This window comes from Hoplias malabaricus, chromosome 15 (assembly GCF_029633855.1).
Source record: "Hoplias malabaricus isolate fHopMal1 chromosome 15, fHopMal1.hap1, whole genome shotgun sequence".
Lineage (NCBI taxonomy): Eukaryota > Metazoa > Chordata > Actinopteri > Characiformes > Erythrinidae > Hoplias > Hoplias malabaricus.
The window spans coordinates 26,065,729-26,088,285 of NC_089814.1; the positions used below are offsets into that span (position 1 = coordinate 26,065,729).

General features: G+C 40.4%; 1 protein-coding gene across 1 annotated transcript; it reads right to left on the reverse strand.

The window, feature by feature from the left end:
* Nucleotides 1–674: 674 nt before the first annotated feature.
* On the reverse strand, nucleotides 675–21,624 carry mntb (MAX network transcriptional repressor b). The gene is made up of 6 exons (XM_066646759.1): nucleotides 21,230–21,624; nucleotides 13,960–14,632; nucleotides 13,447–13,488; nucleotides 12,440–12,551; nucleotides 4,303–4,495; nucleotides 675–3,828 (listed from the first exon to the last, which is right to left on the reverse strand). Exons 1-6 carry the CDS (start codon nucleotides 21,300–21,302, stop codon nucleotides 3,179–3,181), a joined length of 1,743 nt encoding a protein of 580 aa, XP_066502856.1. The 5' UTR covers nucleotides 21,303–21,624; the 3' UTR covers nucleotides 675–3,178.
* Between the last annotated feature and the right edge of the window lie 933 nt (nucleotides 21,625–22,557).

Here is a 22,557-nt window from a genome sequence, read left to right on the forward strand (position 1 = left end):
CTGTTTAAGTTGCAGTGGCTGTATTTTAATTCTACCTAACAATAAAATCAAGGTCTAGGTAAAAATAACAACCGAACACTTGTGCTGTGAACAAGGCAACCACAATAACTCCACATTCAGTGAGCAAAATTAACACCAGAGCTCTTACTCTTATTTTTAATAAGACTGAACTGTAATTTATAGGGGAAAAAAATTATATATGAACTTGTAACAATAGATTTTGATTTTTAAATTGTGTTTTGAGGGGCGGCACGGTGGCGCAGCAGGTAGTGTCGCGGTTCGATTCCTGCTCCAGGTGACTGACTGTGAGGAGTTGGTGTGTTCTCCCCGTGTCCGCGTGGGTTTCCCCTGGGTGCTCCGGTTTCCTCCCACAGTCCAAAAACACACATTGCAGGTGGATTGGCGACTCAAAAGTGTCCGTAGGTGTGAATGTGTGTGTGTCTATGTTGCCCTGTAAAGGACTGGCTCTGGACCCACCGCGACCCTTAATTGGATAAGCGGTTACAGATAATGAATGAATGAAAAATTGTGTTTTGATTTAGACACATTCTCCTAGAAAAAACTGCCAGTTGTGCTTATGTAAATATAAAATAGATTTTTTAAATATGATAACATTGGAATATATTACAAACGACTACAAAAATACAGGACACATTCTTTTAAATGTCATGAGATTTATTATGAATAGTCATGTGTTTTTTTTTTTCCTTTTATTTAACCTAGCATATTTCAACATTACTGTTATTCATTTTAAACATGGTGGACAATTAGATTTTAATGCAGCCCAAAATGTACAGGCGATATATAACTTAAACTTTCTCCATAGGGAAAATGCAGATTTTTATATATTTATATATAATATCAAATGTAGAATGAGGTCTAAATGGTCCCCACCACATCATAAGGTATTTTAACATGGTCCCCCAAAAAAAGAAAAAAAAAATTAAGGTAGTAGAGGGAAATAAACATTAACCAAAAATTGCAATCTACATGCAAAACCAGGCAACGCTATAATCTTCAAAATACACACACACATATATGTGAATGCGTGCATATACATCACATATTTCTATATACACATACATACATAGACATACTTTAAAAAAGAAAAAAAAAAAGGAGAAAATCTACTAAATTTTACAAACATCAGGCTAATTTTTTTAGTTTTTACTAAATTGAAGCACGGCATGTCTCCACTCTTCCTGCTGTTAAATGTAGGGAAAAGATTCACATCTAAAAATCAACAGAAGCACAAAATTTCTTTCTCACATAGGCATGTAAACCAGAGCCTCAGAATGGCATGGTTTTGTGGGAAGCTGGGGCTTGGAAGTTAAAAGCAGGGCATCACAGTGTTCTGGTTGAAAGTGATAGTACATAGCAATGAGACACAGTACGTTGTGCAGCCTTTAGGAGCATTTCTCATGCTGTAGTTACAACACTAATACTGGGGGAGGGTAGATGGGAGCATATATTGAGCCACAGAATTAACTGTGTTGCAACTATGGAAAGTACCATAAATGTTACATAGAATTGTGAAGGGGTAAAAATGATACATGTATAGGGTATAAAGGGTGCTGTCTCAAAGTTAAATGAAAACAAAAGCCAAAATATTGACACAGAAAAATTAAAATCACACTAAAGAACTAAACAACAAAAAAGAAAAAAATATGACAATGCAACAGCATTCTGCAATGGAGAGATGGACAAGTTCATATTTACCCTACACAGATACTGACACCCATACGACTGCTAAGAACACTACATCAGATTGGTTCTTTTTTTGAGCCAATGTCAAAAAGATGGCTTGCTTTTTGAGTCCAGTGGTATATCACCAGCTGGGCTGGGTTTCCTAAAGGCTTCAAAGTTTTTAGTTCAACATTAAAATGACCATAATACTAAAAATCATTTGGGTAATTGGGCCCAATAGTTCTTAAATATAGTTATTACCAGGATGTAAGAAAATGTAAGTGTAGTTTTCTGAAGCTTTCTTTCATTTATTTATATTTGCCTATAATTTTTTGGATATATGGTATATATATACCATATATATATATACTAGATATATACAGGGCAGCAATTATTTGCAAATGATTTTCATGTGCAGATGTGACTGATTTATTTAATTTAAAAAAAAAAAAAAAAAAAAAAAAAAAAAAAAAAGGCAAGGACAGGATAAGCACACAATTCTTTTTTGAAAAATCAGCTCGTACCGTGCTTAAACAGCAGAGGGCGCAAATGGATTTGTAAGCAGGGACTAGGCACTTATAGAATATATAGTTGTGTTTCTGATCTGTTGGCCCAGTATGAAGTCTGGCTAGTACTAAGACTTTCTGAAATAATAACATGACAAATGCAAGTCAAATACTCCATTTTGCCATGCGGCTGGTCTTTTGTTTGTTGTTTTTGACAATTCTGCCATGTGTTTTTGGTGACTGAATGAAAACGTCAGATGCCTGAGAAGATAATCTGAGGAAGAGGAGAAAAGGACGGAGAGGTGGAGGAAGAGTATCTTCGTTCTGAGCACTCCATTCACTCGTTAAGAACAGGTTTTTTGTGATTTTAGGCTTTTTAAGTGCATTTAACATCACGCATTCAGTCGCCTTCTTTGCACTTTATGATATAGTGCAGTCACACATGCAGATGTTGAAGTGAATAAAAGCAAGCAGCAAATAATTAGAAGAATGTCATTACATAAGACATTACATAAAGTACATGATCATAATTCATGTCTACTTTCTTCACTGTCGGCTTCCATGTTTAAAATAACTACTCCTTTAAAGAAACAGCTATTGTTGAAAACTCTAAATGAAGGTCAATAATCACCCATTAGCATCATACAAATTGCATCAAGCTTATTGGTATCTGTTACCATTTATTTTTATAGCTGGTAGTTTATAGCTGACATCACGTAAATGACATCATCCTAATACATGTCTACTATCTTTTATTCACCGTAAGTAACATTTGCATGTTTGGTTAAGTCAGCAGGAATACCCTGGCTGTGATGATGAAGCTGGTCATTCCTCTCACATTTTGTTGTTTCACACACACAAAATTAAAGAGGTTCTGTGCTGTGCTGACTGTCTACTGTCACGGGGGGGGGGACATCCAGACGTTCCTCATGACCTGCAAGAGGTTTCCACTAACAGTGACGTTTCCCACTACTTTTCCTCCTGCCTCATGCGAGCTTCAGCGTGCTGACGGGAAAAGGTGGCACAGTCACCATAGTCACTGGGTTGAGCACCGTCTGGCCCACTAAACCTGCATGATGGTGGGCCACTACCGCTGTGGGTTTCCCCACCACTGCCCCCTGCTGGCCTGCTGATGCTGGCGTGCCGTTGACCTGGCCATGGCTCTGAGGGTGGTGGGCCAGCGTGTGCGTGATGTGTCCCACCACAGCCGGCTGCGACACGGCCACAGACTGGGGGTAGAGGTGGGCCACCGGGTGCACTGTGATGTGTCCGATCGGCTGACCGCCACCTCCAGAGGGCGCGATGTGGGCAAGGTGCTTGGAGGCGGCTGGCAGCACGTGGTTGACGGCCTGGATGACGGAGGCATGCGAGACGGAGGCGTGGGCGATGACAGTGGGTTGAGGGGGCGGAGCTGGGGCGATGGCCTGAGGGGTCACTGTGGCAGTGTGAGGCTGGGCAGAAGAAGGGGCTGGAGGTTTGTGCTGAATGGAGATGTGCGAGGGGAGGATGGAGGTGGGTGGAACGGGAGGCAATGAGGGGCGGGGCTCGGACGGGGCCAGTTGAGGTCGAGGAGCTGAGGGTCGGGGGGAGGACAGGACGTCGTCCTCCACATCCTGGTCAAAGTTGTCTTCGCCTTCTGCAGGAAGAAGGAAATACATGTTTGTGATCTAATAAATCTAGTGCCATTAGTTTCAAACCTGAGACTATGTAAGTTTATAGTACCAACCAACATACATAGTTTAGTATCAGAGTACTGAAAAATACTTGCATATATAAAGTTTGGATATTAATGACACCAGTGCCTCTAGATCAAACTGCTGTGTGTTATTGGTCACTGCTGTTATACTGGACTTTGCAATACTGATATTGAAGGCGGCAACAATGTGCAACTGAACATTTTCTCTGCTTTAATGTATTTTATACACTATTTTGAAACTGAAGCTTGTTTTTACAAATTATGACCTTTTCAGTTCCTCAGAAAAAAAAAAAATCCAGCCATTTTAAAAATCCAGCTATTTTATAAAGAACATATTTTAGTTCCAGGATTTCTTACGACAGCATAAAAATATGTAGCTTTAATAGACCAGGGCACTCCTTAACAAATTGGTACCTGACGCTGTCGATGTGGATGCCTGGTCGTCCTCAGGCTGGACAGTCTGACGGAGGATTCGGTCAATCTCCATGATGTCCATGCACTGGCTCAGCTCATTCTTTAGCTCAGCCAGCCTCTGCTGGGTGGCGATCTTCTCTCTCGCCAGCCTCTCCATTTCATGCTCATATTCCTTCTCCTTACGCTTTAGAGTCTGCATCATACACAGATCAAAAAACGTGATTTCATTTCATTTACATTTTAGACTTTAGACTTATGATCTCACATACCCTACATCACATGAAAAATTCCAAGTGACACATATTCCAGACTTCCCCGAAGTCCATATCCACATTAAAGCTCATTGCTATTCGGTGGTAAGTCACTGCTCTTTTTTGTAGAGTTCTAAGTCCTTAGTGATGTGCCTCTATTATTAATTCACTTTGTGCTCTTTTCCTCTTCTCAGTAGTTTATTACCCATTGCTATCCATTTACACAGAATCCTCCAGTAAGCCCTGCCTCTTCCCATCTTCATTAGCAAAGGGGCATACCATGAGTTAATTCACAGGCTTCTGTTTCAGCCAATAAGCTCTTGCCTGGAGGAAACCTGTCTGACCACTTCTGCAAGACTGTTCCGCATTGCTCTTTCAGCTGAGAGGCAGCAAGCCATAAAAAGTGACTCGTGGTGGGTGTGAATTTTCTATGCAGTAACCTCTCTGTTAATGATTTTTTTAAAAAAGCAGTAAAGGTGAAAAGCACAATGGACTGTCAATGAGGAAAAGAGAGAAGGGAGAGAGAGAGAGAGAGACCAGATAGGAACATGCACATAATCAAATGGTCGGCTGACCCACTTATACTTTAGTTAGCTGACATAGGAACACTCAAACAGGCAAGAGGGGCATCTGTATTAAGGAGTTAGTGCTGCCATGGCATGTAACATCTATCTACTCCAGTATTCAGCACAGATGTCTAGCCAATAAGAAACACCTAAACAGTCACTGTGTGTTCGTTTCTGAGTTTTCAGGATTAGGTACAAGTTGACCCACTTGTAAGGATGAGGGAAGTGAAATAAGGAAAAGCTGTGAAAAACAAGTCTCCAAAACTTGAGGAAATCATTACAGGAAACAGAATACAGGACTTCTAACATCCATACAGAATCCGGTACATCAAACAGTACCGTCAACATCATAAACAGTACTTAAACAAGCCTAGTTTAGCCGGACCGCCATTAGCCATATAGCCATTGTCACAGGGGTGTTTCTGGCATTTCAAAAACAGGAAATACATACCCTTGTCATTGGAAGGTCTGGAGAAGCTTTGGTGCTTCATATCAATGTCTTTGTTTACAATAATAACAAGTAATAAACTATAAAAATACTTTTTTCTTGTCAGTTGCTGACAGTGTATGATCATGGTATGACAGTGTATGATCATGGAAAGCCTGTTATTTTCTGTTCATACAACGCTACACAACTGAAGCACCGTGTTGAGATGAAAAATGACTCATTTACCAGAAAGCAATAAGAAAACATTTGAGTTTTTAAACATTTCTAAAACCAAGCACCTTAACATTTTATCAACCTAATAATCTATACTTCCTTTATCTACTTGATGAAGGAACAGGGCATCGCTGGAACTAGCTATTTATTACTGACTTACATTTTTATAAGTGTCCGACTGATAAAATGGTGCTGTAACAAATTCAAAGCCACTTTTATTTTGAGTAACACCTCACTCTGGGGTTGACTTTAATTATCTGGAGATTTTGTCTGCTTTCACGTAAAGTTAAACAAAGAGCTGTGCAGATATAATTTACTCGTCAGAAAGTCAGTAAAGTTGAGGTGTCCGTGTATTTGTGTCGATATAAGGACAGACAAGATGACTTTCTGTTTGTTAAATATATAGTATAAAATAAAAGGCTGGGTCACAGAAACATTCTCCAAACATTAAGAAGAGACTATGATAAATATTACCTCAACAACGTTCAACACATTTCTGTTCAAGGCTCCAGTAAAACACTGAGCTGCTCTCCGCAGTTAATGGTGGACCTACAGCGCTGAAGCAGCGTGAATGTGTCCCAATTCAGCTCTCAACTATCTGACCCCTTGAACACACATTTTTTTAGGTCCCAAAAAGAGTAGCTACTTGTCCAGAGAAAAGAGGACCTCTGGTCACCGCAGAATGGTTTCAAATTTAGTTAACAAACTGGAACATGAAATATGGCTAAACTAACAACAGAAGGTGTAGTGGCTCCACTGGTAGGCAGGCCAGCAAAAACACTATGTGTGATTAGGAATTTTATTGCTCCTGGGTGCCCCTATGGGGTGGGGTGGGATTTATTGGCTTCTCACCCTCCTGCAAATTTTACATAGTAGAGTTTTTGCAGTACTAACACCAGGGTAGCAAAGGCTCTATTCTCCCCATTACGGCTCAATGGAGCATCACAATAATTATGAAGCTGTAGTTTTACAGTACAAATACTACATAGTGTTCCTTTAAAGCATCCATGTTTAACAAAAAAGGAAAATGGACTGGTCTAGAGCCCAGACTTCAACATGAAATAATAAAACATCTGAGAGTGCACTTTAAAAGGTGTGGGAAAATATTCCTGCAGGTTTCTTTAAAAAACTTAAAGCAAACTTACTCAAATAAACCTGTAATAAAAGGCAAAAAGGGTACATATTATGTACTGAAAAATCTGATAATATATTTACTCTGATTTTTTTGTCATATGGTATTATTTACAGCTTGTGCAGCCCTTAACAGCAGAGAGTGAGCAAAGCACAATAATACAAGAATGTGTTGAAAAAAAATGAATATGGTCACATGAATTCAGGAAAACATTCTGTCCTGAGAAAAGCTGTTTAACCAATCCTCACTTTCCACCCTTCACCCCCCCACAAATCTGCCAGAACTCGTGCACGTGATGGTCTAAACACACTCCTATCAGCTTGCTTCCTCCTCCGCCCCCTACTACTGCTCGCACGGCCAGAGCAATTGGCTGACGACATGACCATTTTGGCACCAAATAAGCAAGAGTCCTACTGGGATCCCGTGGGTTGCTATGCATGTGTGTAAGTGGGTATGTGAGACAGCGAGGACGGGCGAGAGGAAAGTAGAAAGCAGGAAAGACCGAGCATACGGGAAAGAGCAGAATGGGTAGAACGGAAACAAATAGCATGCCAGAGCCATGCAGAGAGAGAGAGATAGAGAGAAATTTTATAGCATTCCAGAGAAGCATTCATGTGCATGTGTATGATTATATAACACAGATATTAAGGAAATATGAATGTAACGGGATGGTGCAGCCGCTTTGAGAGTGCAGTGTGTCTGCCCTTGTTGAAGCTTGATCCAGGATTAGCGAGATTGGGCTGTCTGGCCAGTGGGTCTGCCTTAAGCCTCTTCACAGAGCAACTCAACATGAGAAGCACGCACACGCACACCAGCCTGTCTTCATATGCCAAAAAAAAGCGCCTTCCGTCAAATACTAGTCTAAAAATGTATAGTCATGTTACCTACTGCTTACTAGATCAGCTTGACAAGATGATCTGTAATACCAGGAAAGCCAATCTATCATGTCATACCAGTTCAAGAGAACTGCAATAGATCAAAGCCTAATACATATAAAACACAACTTTGGACACAGAAGCCCAGATGCTCTGGTAACAAAGCTAGGGCACACTGGTTTGTGTAGGATATCAGAATGCTTCATTTAAACATTTCTGTGCGTCTTCACTGAGCTAAGCCAAGTCTTCTTTACACCCTGGGAAAGCTATTCTGGTTTCAACTGGAAGTGGTTCTTACACACATTTTAGCATTTCCATTCCTCTGGGCACGAAATTAAAATCTTATGCCTCGTTTTGCAAGTGATAAACAAAAAAGTAGGCTGTTAATTAGCCAAGCCAAGTACTTGAGTATAGGAGCTCATAGCTCAACAGAACTATGTTTGAACATGACTTACAGTAGAGAAGGTAAGAAGAAGGGGGGGGGGGAATAAATAAATTAAAAAAAAAAGATGGCTTCGGTTCTCAATTTGTACTGATCAAACAAACAGGCTGCTGGTCAACTCTATTTGTGGTAAGTGTGTTAATATGGGAAAAATTAATTAGTTGTACTCTTGTAAAGTAGTTTAATTTAGAAGCTGATAAATCATGTAAGCTTCCATGATTGGAAACATTTATAACACCTAAAACTCTAAAAAAAAAAAATCCAAAAAGATTAAAGAATACAGTATAGACCTGGATTGGAAAAATTATTCAACTAATAGTTTGCGTGCTGCACTATGGGTCAGCTACAGTAAACATGAGTGTCAATAAATATTAACATTTATTTTGGAGCTAATTAGGACATTTGACACGTCTAGGCAAAACAGCTATAGGTAACTAGCTTTAGGATTAATATGAATCGCTGTCTCATTGCTGTAATAGCAGGATCTAAACCTTCTAAAGGTGACCTATACCTGCAACAGACAATCAGCATAACACACTGAGTCTAATGATAATTTTACAGTTGGTTTTCAATGCCTTGTGTCAAAACCTGTGTCAACAAATATAGCATCACCCAACTCTGCAAATATGTCCCTAAATTTTTAAGTTGTTACCTGTGTTCAGACAACACTTCAGGTATCACACCACAATCTGATCCCTGACAGCCAATGGCGATAGACGGACAGGATGTGGGCATGTGTCTGAGCTCTTGGGCCATGTCCGATGGCCTCTCATTTGCGTTCGGGTGCATCAGTGTATTGTCTAAGGTCAGTTTCGGCACGCTCGGCCTTTTGTCTTCAAGCAAGCGACCAGACAGCAGTATTCAGTCCCACGGGATGTCACCACGGCAACAGCTGGAACTCGGCACAGTCTCCCTGGCAACGGAACAGAAAAGGAGCAGCGTGGCAAGGGAGGCGGAGGCGGGACCGAATGTGTGCGGTTGATGTGATTGGATTACACAACCTCCAACAGAGTTCCACACTCTGACGCCTCTCTGCCTCCCCCCGTCCATTTCACTTTTTAATACACTCCCTCCATTCTCTCCACACTTCCTCTGTAATTACAGTCTCCCCTAGCAGCCCCCTTCCCCTTATTCACCATAGAGATAAATGATTTGCCCTTGGTGACGACTAATTCAACCCTCTGCTTCATAAACAGTGAGATATGAGGAGGTTACTGGATGTTAAACAATGCAGAAACAAGTGTATAAACAATGTGGTATTAAGTGGCTGTGACTTGACACTCAGAAAGAGAATGACTACAATACTGTGAGCGATATGAAAGCTGTTTTAGTCAATGATAAACCAACTAATCAGCTGATACACGGTGTGTAGAACTGTTTTATTTTTTTGTGTGAATGTTCTCTTGCAAGGAGCAGCACAGCCAGGGACTCCCCGCTGGTCGCTGACCACTACTCATGCCCTCCACCGTCTCCTTGGTAACAAAGATTCATACAAGGTCTGTCAGAGAAAGTGCACACCAAGGATTGGTTCATGAGAAGAGACAATCTTTACATGAATTAGGGCTTAAAATAGGACCTCTGCACTAGCCTTGCTAAAATACAGCAGAGCCATTATCCTTTTCTCTATTTGGGTTCATTGGCCCATGCTCACTCTCTTCCTCGCCCCCCCTAACAAGGTTGCAGTTTTCAGTCGACGCGCCAGTAAGCATGTGTGACAGTCGCACGGCGTGTACTGATGTCTGGCCCGCTTAAAGCAGAAGAGAAGGAGGGAGGGAGGGGAGGAGGGAGGGAGGAGGGGAGGGAGGGGGAAAAAAAGAGGGAAGGAGATGGGGCGGAGCATGTCTAAAGCTGAGGCTGACGTCAACAGACTCGCGAAAGCCATGTGCTCAGGCCTCACGTGGACTCAGGAGCAGGCAGAGAGCAAGTGAGGGAGGGGCTAAAAGAGTGTGAGAGAGAGAGGGGCAGAGGGGCAGTATGATTTCTGGCTAAGTGCTAGTAGATGGAGAATATAATGTAATCACCTGCCACTGTGTTGGTATGCAGCCTAAATATTCTGTACCTCAAGCATTTGTGTTGCCTAGTATATTACACATTAATAATACACTAATACAATAATAAATATGTCATGTGGATTTATGTCTAATGAGTAAGAAGCTTTTATTTTTCTCCTTCCTGAAGACTTGTTATTTGGTCTGGAATCCTAGGTCCAGAATAACATTGATGTATCATCTTTAAATTCAAAATGAAGGTACACAAGGACTCTTTAGAATATTCACTAGTTATATATAGAAACATGACAATGCACCATGGATAGACTGCATGTGACTCTTTTTTATAAAAGCTATTTAATTTTATATTCTAGACTAGATAAAACATAAATATTATAAATAATCTATAAAAATATTAAAACCCAAATAAAAAAAAAAACATGGATGCAATTTTTTTACTAAATCTTGCAAAAAAATAGTAGCTAAGCCACTGTGTGACATTTGAGAAATGACAATAAATAAAAGCTAAAATCTGTTTACAGTGACTTACAGAAAAAGTTTCAAAGCTGCGTTCTTCTGTAAATGTACTATGTTTTTAAAACATGTATTTAGTTTCTGTTCAAAAACCCAAGTACCAAACTAGCACAAATCAACTATCAAGTACCAAACATAGCAAATGCACTCTGTGGGAGTCTAGGGGAACCTTTTTACCCATCCATGCCTTTATACATACTGCAAGTCCTGCATTAAACATTTTTTCTGTACAGGGTTCACTAAGTAATAAGATTACAATATGTTCCATGACACTGAAGAGTCAGATAAATAAAGCTGGGGAAAATGGAAAAATAATATTGTAATTGCAAACATAAGGATCAAGCAATGTCTCTCTGTGAAGCTCAAAGCAGGCCACTGTGACATAGGCCTATGACACTATTCTGCCAATACTGCTTTGGCTGTGTGAGTGTGAGTGGGCTGAGGGAGAGGCAGGGGACAGAAAGAGAAAGGGAACGAAAGAGAAAGAGAAAAAAGAGCACAAGTGAAAGGGGCATTGGCTGTCTCCAAAATGAAAGCGAAGGAACCCATGCCCACAATCTCTCGACTCATTTTTTCCTTGAACTAAATCAGTCTTTAAGTTATAACATATTTTCCCCTTGTCTCTTTTTGTTCTGTCTCTCAAATCTGAATCTCAATTCAGGCAATTCAGGTCACTTGAGCCATTTGACCCTAAATCACCCACAGTTTTAAACATTAACCTTTACAACAACAACCTCCTATCGCCTTCACTCCGGTGACGCTTAGAGCGAGATCGGATCCGAGTTCCACAGAAATGATATCCACTACATTCACCCCAAGGGCATTACGTGCACTGAAGGAAGTTATGAAAACATGCTTCCACACGCATATTTCAGACCAACACAGCAAACCCAGCCCGACTTCAAGACCACAGTGCTAAAACATCACTTCGCACATGCTTCTTTTGTCACCGTTTTAATTTTTTTTATAACACCTGGATCACAACCAGTTCTCAGGAAGTAGGTCTGTCGTGTGACTGCCTGTCATGTGATGACATCAACAACCAAGGAAGGCATAATCGTTTTCCTTTAGAAGCAGGGCAATATGATTTTAAAAGGTTATTATTATTTTGATTAAAAATAAATACATAAATAAGTGACTGAACAAGTAAGAAACATGCTCAAAATCGTCAAACTAACTGATTAGGTGTAACTTGCAAGCTGTCTATGTTTTGTGAATCCCAAATGGCAACATATGCAGCTTCAGTTCAAACAAACAAACATTCTTCAATGCTGCCCTCTAAAGGTGATACAGCACCAGTTAGAATATATTTATTTATTTCTGTACAACTCAGGCTATCACAAGGAATACATTTCTGCTTTATGTGATTCAGTGTATTGCAAAATAAATGATGACTGTGAAAGAGAATGACTATAAAATACTTGTAATAAGCATTACATTTAGCTTCCTGTAGTAGTTTATTTATATTTTAGACACTGTTTTGAGTTTTACCTCATCCTCCCTGCACACCTCAAAAAAATAAATAAATAAATTGAGTGATGCATATTGTGTATCATGAAAAAGTCTTCAAATATTGTGATGTTTTTTTGCTCAAATTATCCAAACCTCCTCCTTCCTCCTATGTGAACGTTTCATGTTTTTGAGTCCCTGAGCACTTCAGTGCACTCAGTAGAGAACACAGTTTCTACCTGGATGTAGCGCAGGGCGCTTCTAAGCACGCTCAGATTGGATGTCTTCTTCTCATCCACGTTGGGGACATTCCTCTTGAGTGTCTCAAAGCATTCTTTCAGATGTGCTCGTCTGTGGCAGATACAGAACAGGTTATAAATGATTAATGCCCTCTTTGTTTGGACCAAGGGTTTTTTTTTTTTGTGAAATGTGATTTGATACTTGATTTAGCATTGTAGCTTTGGAGAACAGATATCACAGCTCTGTATGATGGCATTATACAGTGAGGTGTATAAAAGTAGACTGCAACTACTCATGTGCTGTATTATCATTCCTCGCACATTTATAAATATCTTGAACTCACAGCCACTCTGGATCAAGAATGGGAATAAATTGGTACAATGTGCACTAATAATTTTTTTGTCCAGCTTGTCTCCATAGAAATCAGGTAGAAAAGGGGAAGCTTCAGAGGATACTTCCCTGTAGTATTCAATGTTTTCATGATGGCTAAACAACTGGCCTTTAGTAAAATAGCTGTGGGAATCTTTTAAATCACCTTTATGTATAAATACCCTCATATTTATGAGATGTAATATGTCATATATTATATATGAGATATTTATGTCATATATCATATGAGGGTAAAAAGATAAAAAGATTTGCTTCCTATGGTCCCTCATAAATCTCATGAAGCATGTAGCGTCTCCTGTCCAAAACTATATAAATCTCAGAAGCTCAACCAAAAAGATTCTTTAATCAAAATGATATCATCATGAAAAATATGCCTCACTATTTTTTTAGACCACCATTGGGCTGTGGAGCCCCATTTAACGGGTTGGATTTTATGATCCTACAATAAAAGCCCAGCATACATTAGTCTAAACCAAGTCTAAAACCTTTCTGTAAACATAGCAGATAGCAAATATGGAATGCTCAAAATATCTCCTGAAATGAAGAATGGGAACATGTTCACATATTTTTACTCACACAGTGATATATGTGTAACTTACAAAAAATGATGACTCACCTGTTTTTTTCTAGCTTATTGTGAACTTCCCTTGTTCCAGCCCTGTCATATAAGCAATTGAGAATGAATAGAAACAATGGAGGATTTGTAAAAATGGCTATTAAAACCTATGTAAAATGTTCATAAGATCCATTAGTTTAGATTTTTAAAAGTCAAATTTGGCTAATGTTTAGACACTTTCAATTTATATTTAAAATGTTCCCAATGTTCAATCAAGGAAGAAAAAGTCTCAAAGGCTTTCTACAATATCCATCTACAGTGGCTAAATTTATATGCTATAAAAAACACTCCTGGTTCAAGTCTCTTCCTTGGTGAATATACAGTTTAATATATGTATAACTGATTTAAAATTGTTCAAGACAAATTGTCAGAATTGATTAATTTCACAGAGTAAGAGTTATGTAACAATACTGTAGAAGTGTATAAAATGTTTAACATTATATAATTATTTTTATCTAACATACAAAAACATGTGTGAATTAGGCAATAAAACTTGATGAAATATTCTCTCACCCTCCAGGTCGTCTCTTCCCATCCAGATTGCGGGGATCCTCAGAGGGTGTACCGTTGGGCCGTGGAGGGTGTATGGCCTGCCGCTGTGAACTCTGGGGCTGGGTTAAAGCAGGCTGGGGCAGTAGAGCATGCTGCCCAGGAGCCGTCGGCTGGGTGGTGATGATGGGTGCAGGGTATGGTTGCAGAAGGGCTTGTGGCTGCTGTTTGGGGCTGTTTCCTGACTGCGGCAAGCCACTGGCCTCTGCCTTCATGTGGCTTACAAGCTGCTTGTGTTGCTGTTGTGGCTGCTGGGGTGGGGAGTGGGTGTCCTTCCCTGTGGGGCTGAGCAAAGGTGCTGCTGGAGGGGACAGAGCAGTGGCCAGGGGGGTGACCACAGGCATTGAGGAGGCCGTGTGGAGCGTTGCTGGTGTGGCCTGTAGTGGGGTTGCTGCAGGGTTGGCTGGAACCATGGGGATAGGGATGACTGCGATGGGAACTGGTGGAGGAAGGGGAGGGGGTGGAGCCGGCGCTGGGAGATGATGCTGGTGGTGGTGGCGGTGAGGCTCCACCCGTGTCTCTTCAGCCCATGTCACATGGTTGATCTGTATGGGTTGGACGGGTGGTCCGGGGATGTCAATCCACTTCTGTTCAACCCCACGAGGCAGGAGGGCCTTCTCTCGTCGCTCCTCCTCTTCTGTAAGGAGACAAAAAAAAATTATGTTGTATGGCAGACATACATGTACCTCTACTTCTGGCAGCAATCTACCCAGTATCACTTCCACTACTTTTACATATGAACCAAGGCATTTGTTGTTAGGTTATGGAATACTCTATAGAGGACTGCACTAAGTTTGGCAGTATCAGCTTTTAGAACCCAAAACTAGATGCTATTCGACATTCTGTGAAAGATTAAGATGCCTTATAACAACAAAATGAAATAAACTAACAGCATGTCAATTGCTTTGAGTTTAAAAATAAATTCCCCAGAAGGTAATTAATGAATGAATGCCCTTATCTAGACACTAATAAATGTATCAGTGCTGTTAGCTAGAAATTGTGAAAGAAACCTTCCAAATGGATCACCAAAGAGGCTATTCCTTGAATTTGAACAAGGAAATCATACTTTACAATCTACTGTGGAACAATGCTAAGAGACAATCATGTATGTTTACAATAAATGAATAGCAGTGGTCGCATTTTTCTAATAAGTGAGACTGTCCCCTTAACACAGGTGAGTCCTTCCTCCTGCAACCAGTCACTAAAATCAAACTCAACTTGCTGCTGCTTGGTGGAGGGAAAGCTCAATATGATGACCGATGACGCGCTTGAACTGGCTGAAAAACGTCAAACTGAAATTGCAAAAAATAGATTTGACAGTCTGTTGCAGACTAATCCATAATACCTAGAACCTGGAGGGTTAAATATGATGTTTCATCTACTATGTGAAAATATGACAACTGATTCCAACACTGCTGGAAGTCAAATGTGTAGAGTTCGTCCAGCTTCAAAACTGGTAAGGCAGGTCTGGTCGGCAGGCAGTAAGCTACACCTAGATGTTCCTGGCTTAACGAGGGTGAGATCAGTGCTAGGAAAAACAATGTGTTCCTGTCTCTTTAAGAGAGAGAAGCCCTGGCAGTTGTCTGGCTCAGTCTTCGGCACTAATGTCCTGACGTCATTCAGCAGCCTGCAGAACAAGTGGGGAATCTGAGGCTGGGCCAGAGTGTCTTGCCTGTGCCTGAGAACACTACGATTGGACACCTCGCGGTGACTGACAGGATGAACCATGCAGTAGAGTTGGATCTGATGCCTGGAAGCTTGCTGCTTTTGTTCTGTGGGTTGGAATTTCACAGGGAAGGAGAGAGAGTGTTGCAGATACCCAAAGAACCTAGTAGTTGATGTCATCAGCGCTGTGAGACACGAAGCAAAATCTGGTGCTGCAGTATCTGCGCTGCTTCCCGCTTCTTGCACAACTGCGTCGCACTCAGAGAGTGATGTTAATGCAGCTGGTACAGAGAGGAAGCAGTTGCCATGGACGAAAGGAAACCAACAGTCAGGCATATGGGAATCCTTGTCCATCAAAACAACAACTGCAGTGTGGCGCCCACTCAAATATCCTTCCCCCCTTCCCTCACTCTAGCAATAGTAGGTTTAACATTATAATTAAAAGGTAAATTACAGACAAAGCCCCACATCTGTTAAAATAACTGAACAAAAACTGCATTTGGGCTATATCAGTGGTTCCCAGTTCAGGTCCTGGAGCATGACAACATCAGAACAATATCAATGTTGGCAGATATTGGCACAATATATTGGCAAAGGACCAATATTTAGATTTGATGGAGTCAACATATACACACACACACAGACACACACACACACACACACATACACACACACTTATTCAGTCTCCCAGTAAAAATTACAGTTCATATTTCTCCATATTTCAAATCCAGTGTGATGCAGACCCTTTCTTAATGAGCACTAGCAGATACATTAATAAAAAATCGGGTACTGCCATCTGGGTTCCCACTCCTATGAGGATTTCTCAGTAAAACAGCATAAATTAAGCACAAATTGAGGGCTCTCCAGCAGAAAAATCCTTTATTAAAAAAACAAAAAAAAAAACACGTATCCAGTTAACTGAGAAATCCTGCTGAAATATGACTCGGATTCAACTAATCAGCCAGTTGTCCCTGAGTTTAAGTGTGTTGCACTGAAGGGAACACACCAAAATGTCCATGCCAGAGTTGAGTTACGCTTTCAAGGTGCACTATAAGCACCCTGCACTCTCACCAGGAAAAGACCCAATACACGCCTTTCACATTCGCTTAAACGAGCAAATAAAGCAATGTCATTAAACAAACACAGTCTCTCAAATGGGACCTGGGTTAGAACAACCACACACAGCTGTGAATACAGCCACCGTATCATACCAACGAGAGCATGGCCTAGTTTGGTCTTTCTGTTGACCATGTTTCGGTGAAGGAAACATGAATAAGCAGTTAGCAGAGGGACAATACTGTGGACAAAGGACAAACACTCAACACGGCCATGTGTTCTGGCACCGAGGTGCTTGGTCTCCTGACATAGATTACACAGCCTGTTGTGAGTAAGGGAAAAATGTGCCAACAGGACACAGCCATTTAAACTCCCTCCCTCCCGCCCTGACTCTTTCTCAAGAGCACATGCAATTACTCACACATGCGGAGAGCTCCAAACAAAGCGAGGAACCCACGCAAAGGTTTTATAGGCCTAGCTGCACAACAGTGTAAAAAAAATGAGTCAGTCTACTGCTAAAACCTTCTCAAAAGTATTTTTAAAAAATGCAGGACAGCAGCCAATCCAATGTAATGATCACAATGCCATGAAGACATATACTCTGAAGCTAATTAAGTTTCATTTTGAATTTCATTCATTTCACTAACTACTAACATACTATTTGCTGGTTTTATATGATTTGGTGCTACATAGGCTTCTGAACAGATATTTTCCTTGGAAATAAATTAGTTCCAAACCAGGCTTAATTCGCGCCTAGGATATTTGCCCTATGAGTTTTCCAGACCCAAATAAATCATAAACCTAGACTAAAAGTACATTTAAAAAAAAAATCCACCTTAAAATACAGTTTAATCCAAACTTAATCCCTGTCCACAGAACATCTTTAGACAAATTATTGCTGTTTAAAAGGTCAGTCAAAAAAAGTGTAGAACCCTCTGGAGGCTGACAGTTTTGCATAAAGCTGTATATCTTCCACTAGCTTATCACCTCTAACTAAGGCACACAATGAGAAATGTTTTCAGTGGGTTCAAGAAGGCATAGAGACTAATTTTTAAACGTAATAATTTCACTGACGAATATCGTGTAACACTGGATTGTCCAGGACAATGAAGTTCAGGATTAGTGGTGAATGAAAATCCTGTTCCAACAAGACTTCAATGTCAGCAAGAAGCGGTGGTTTGGACCAGAATATTGGGAAGTGAGATGGTTGATCCCACTATCTTCCCTGAGGAGGCTAATAATTCTCTCTGTGTGACATTTTCTTATGTAGTATATAAGAATTATTCCTTCAAAAATAAAATGATTTTATTGTGAACAACACACAATCCCATGCTGCAAATAACACCACTGACTCCTTGGTTGCTATGGACATTAAAGGAGAAAATAATATGGTGTGGTCTCCATCATCAAATGACATCAATCCTATTGAAAACCTGTGGAGAATCCTTTAAAGGAAGATCTATGATGGAGGGCAGTAGTATACAGGGATCTGTCTAAGAAGCAAATTGCATTCTAAGTTCATTATTCATTCATTCATTGTCTGAAAATGCTTATCCAAATCAGAGTCTACCCGGAATCACTGGGCACAGAGCGGGAACACACCCTGAAGGAGGCGCCAGTCCTTAGCAGGGAGACACTCACTCACACATTCACTAATTCATTATAATTCATTGAATTTTTCAGAAACTGCATTGTGCATAATGATTTGAAACCAAGTATTTTGTGGAACCTTTTTGAGCCACTGCCATTATAACTAATTCGACTTGTAGTAACAACTAAATTATTATATGATAGTTGAGAATAAAGAAAATCCTTAGACAGATATTTTTAGATGTAACAACAAAAAAGACATGTGCATATTAATTTGGATTACTGTGTTGGCTGAATGAATATATATATATATATATATATATATATATATATATATTTTTTTTTTTTTTTTTTTTGTCATTATGCACGAATAGAATCTCTGAAACCATCCACACATTCTGAATTAATACACTGAACAAAATGACTCTGTGCAACTAGGCCTTGAAACAATCAGCTAAATCCCCCACAGCTCCAGAGTGAACAAACTGTACAGGAAGGGATCACGATGCCCTCAAGTAAGCTACGATAATCCTGAACTGATATGTTAGAAATACATTATTGAACTGAAGTATGGTACTTTTAGTTATATTATGAGTGTGACCTTGTCTAATTAATGTGTAACTACATTCACTACTCATTTTTTGCTGTGTGGGAGGCTTTTCATTTTGACAATATCAAAAGACAACACATGACACAGACCATTACGCCATCAGTCTTAACTTCATTAACATCACACTTAGTTATTTTAAGAAGTGAACAAAGTCCAAACTGATCCATGACCAGTGGAAACAACCAGTGCTGAGTGAATGTATGAGCAGTAAAAAAAAATATATATATATATATATTGCGTATATTATATATTAATAGTACAATTTATTAATAAGTAATATTTAATATCAAATGTAATTTGTTTTCATTAAATTACTTAGCACACTTTGAACAAAATACAAATAAAAAAATAAAGTGAGAAATACGGTGATAATTAAGAAAAAAAGGCATTTAACCACTGTTATTGCAATAATTAAATGCTTATAACACATTTATTAAACACTACAAATAGAGGCAAGAAAAAGTATTAAACACTGTTTTGCTGCTCTCTAGAAGAAAAATGGTACTAAAGGGTCGCTGTGGTGGTACATCTCTTCACTGGAGTATGCTTTAGTTTCGAGAGCACAACACTACCATACCATATGCATTTTAAGTTTAATTGTTTCCAAGCACTCCTTGTTGAACCCAGGTCTGTAATCTGAATTCGTTATTTTAAAAATGTTATCTATCGAATCAGTATTGATTATGGGCAAAAAAATTCTTAAAACCTTCATAAACTTTATCCATGTAGATGCCATACATAATCATCTAACACAATACATCACTGTACCCCAGAAAAATGCAAAGTGCTCTGGGTGTTTAGAAAATAGCTATATAAATGTAAGTGTAAATAAATAACTACTTTAATGAAACAAAGTACTACTTCTATTTTGGATTTAATTACTTTACAGTGATATAACAGTTAAGATGTAAAAGATTGTTTGCAATTCAATTATGTACCTGTGTACATTCATCCAGCTATAATTCTATGAACACCAAAGTAATCTCTCAATTTCTAAGAGAAATTATCTCACTTCTTTGACACACCCAGTTTCACAGTGACGTGACTGGGCTGTTTTGGAGCAGATGGCTACAGCGTGGTTTTATCTGAGACCTGAGCCTGTTCCCAAAATCCTCACTCCGAGATCCTGAAGAGGGGCCGAGAGGATTACGCCTATTTTTGTAAAGGAAATAAAAAGGAAATCTCAGTTTTGATCGTGTGCTAGTGAGTCTTCACTTTGACTATGCAGGGGTAAAAAAATGTAGATTATATAACTCCTGAATAGAGAGAGGGAGGTGGCGGCGGAGGGGGGGTTGCCCTACTTTCTCCCCCGTTGTGACCCAAAGGAGGGGAAGGAGGGGCAGGAGGGAGGGAGGTCTAGCGCGCACGTGGCTGCAGGGGCGGAGCATCAGCACGCGGTATCCGCCGGGGCGTGGCCTGAGTGACACGTCATCTCGAGAACGAAACAAAAAAGAAAGGCTCCTCTCCCAGATTACAGCGATAAACAAACAAACAAAGGTCCACAAACAAGAAAGAAAAGTTGCACGACGACGGACATGCGCAGATCGGCGCTGAAAAGCCGAGTGGGCGAGAGAGGACTCGAGGAGTCATGAGATATGAACTCGGCAATGTCAGTGTGTAAAAAACAGAAAAGCCTCCTGTCGGTTGCCACCGCCCAACACGCCACGGTCAACGACGACGTGCTCTCACTACGTGAAGAACAGCCTGTGTGTGTTGTAGTAGTAGTAGATGTTCCAAATTGTGACTATACAGGAGAACTTTAATGCAAGTTAATAAAGAAATGTTGTTGTCGTAGTCATGGAGATCTTCTACTGGTCCACACTCAAAACAAATATCGCTGCGCTAGATAAATTAACGCCTTATGAAAATGAAAGCTACATTTTTGTATAGAGGTGCATTTCAGATACGGGTTTTCTTAAGTTAGCGTTGTAACTGTCTGAACATACAAAGAAGAGCCACAATGTAGTGGAGTGTGCGCCATGCACGAGAAAAGCAGAAACGCAGCCGCCCACCGCAGCGCTGTAGTAGCGCACTAAATATAGACCGAGTTTACCCGGAAAGCGAGGGGAGCGAGAGCACGACTCCTCACCGCGGCGTCTCGCAGCGACAAAACTGCACAGCACAAGAAACAAAGACGGGAGGCTCCGGTTCCCTTCAGAACCGTGCGTCTTTCGCCATAAAAAAACTAACGTTACTGCACGCTACGAATTATGCTCCGAGCCAAGTGAAGCCCCGGTAACCGGTCCTCACAGAGTATACCGGCGGTCTGCGGCGAGGTCCCACTCTCCGGTGAAGCCCGTTCCCCGGCCTTACCACGTGTGCTCTGTTGTTGCTGCGCCTGCCACTCCAGGAACCTGGCCGCCTCCAGCAGCGTGTCGATACTCATCTCGAGCAGCGGCTCCGGAGCACCTCTCTCTGCCGACGATACGCACAGAAACCCCGGGGAGCTCAGGCCTGTGGAGCCCGCTCTGTCGCGCTGTAATCCACCGAGGATACGAACACGCTCATAAAATATCCAGAACCTCCCCACAAAAAAAGCGCCACACACACCTTCACACACTCATTACTAGACTCGCAACAAGATGGCGATGCGAGTAACAGAAAACACAACAAGTCCAAGGCAGACCGCCGTGGCCCCGCCCATCGTCGCATAGGCCACGCCCATATACTATCAGCCAAAGGAAAAACACGGAGAAAGCAGCCGGTGTAAGGGAGTCCACGATCACGATGCGTGTGGTGTCTCCCCGTTTATTTAATTCCCCCTGCTATTGGAACAAAACCGCATATTCTCCAAAAAGCTGAAGTGATAAAAACGTTTTTAAATTTTAATGTGTCTGAAGAGAAAAATGAATAGATTGTATTGTGGATTGCACTTACTACATGTTGTTCTTTCTAGGTATCAGCACTGGTCCTTGTAATGACAAGCGTCTGAGCTCAGGGGGAATTTGGACTTTAACCTATTTGTACTAGTTAGGATACACATGCTGTCTTAACACTAAGCACTTTTGTGAGTCACTCTGGATGCTGTAAATGTAAATATAGAAAAATAATTTGTTCCAAATAAATCTTTCTTTTTGTCCAGTCATCATAAAAAAGAGTTGTGATCTTCAAATTCTGACAACAATGAAAGGAATATGTTGATATAGGCTATGTATAGGTAAAATTAAATAAATGTTAAATGCAGAGTTTCTTTACAGAATATGATATTTTAAAACATAACAGCATAGCATCTATCAGGTTTTATACATTTCAAATTATGAAAAAAAATCTACCTAAATATTCATTCAATTCTCTTTCCTGAACATATCCACCTTAGGATTCCTACGAAGTCATTAGACTACTTTACAAGTCACAAACACTGCCCAACTTAAGAAAATGTTACACCCATTTAACAATCATTCGTTTTATCAGCTCCACTGACTGTAGAGTCACTCTGTACAATTACTTCTACAATTACTAACTGTATCTTTTACTCGGTGTAATACCAGAACCACTCATACCAGCACAACACACACTAACACACCAGCACTTTTGTGTCACTGCAATGCTGAGAATGATCCAAGAACAAGGTGAAAAATAAAGCATTCAGAGCAACAGATCGACTACAGTCTGAACACACAGTGCACCTATATATTCAAATG

Bases quoted from the DNA above. Each gene is read 5' to 3' on its own strand.
- mntb (XM_066646759.1), bottom strand. From the start codon at position 21,302: ATGAGTATCGACACGCTGCTGGAGGCGGCCAGGTTCCTGGAGTGGCAG. The intron at 13,489-13,959 runs GTGAGAGAATAT...CTTATATGACAG, and splicing joins GGGAAGAGACGACCTGGAGG to GGCTGGAACAAGGGAAGTTC. The intron at 12,552-13,446 runs GTGAGTCATCAT...TATCTGCCACAG, and splicing joins AATAAGCTAGAAAAAAACAG to ACGAGCACATCTGAAAGAAT.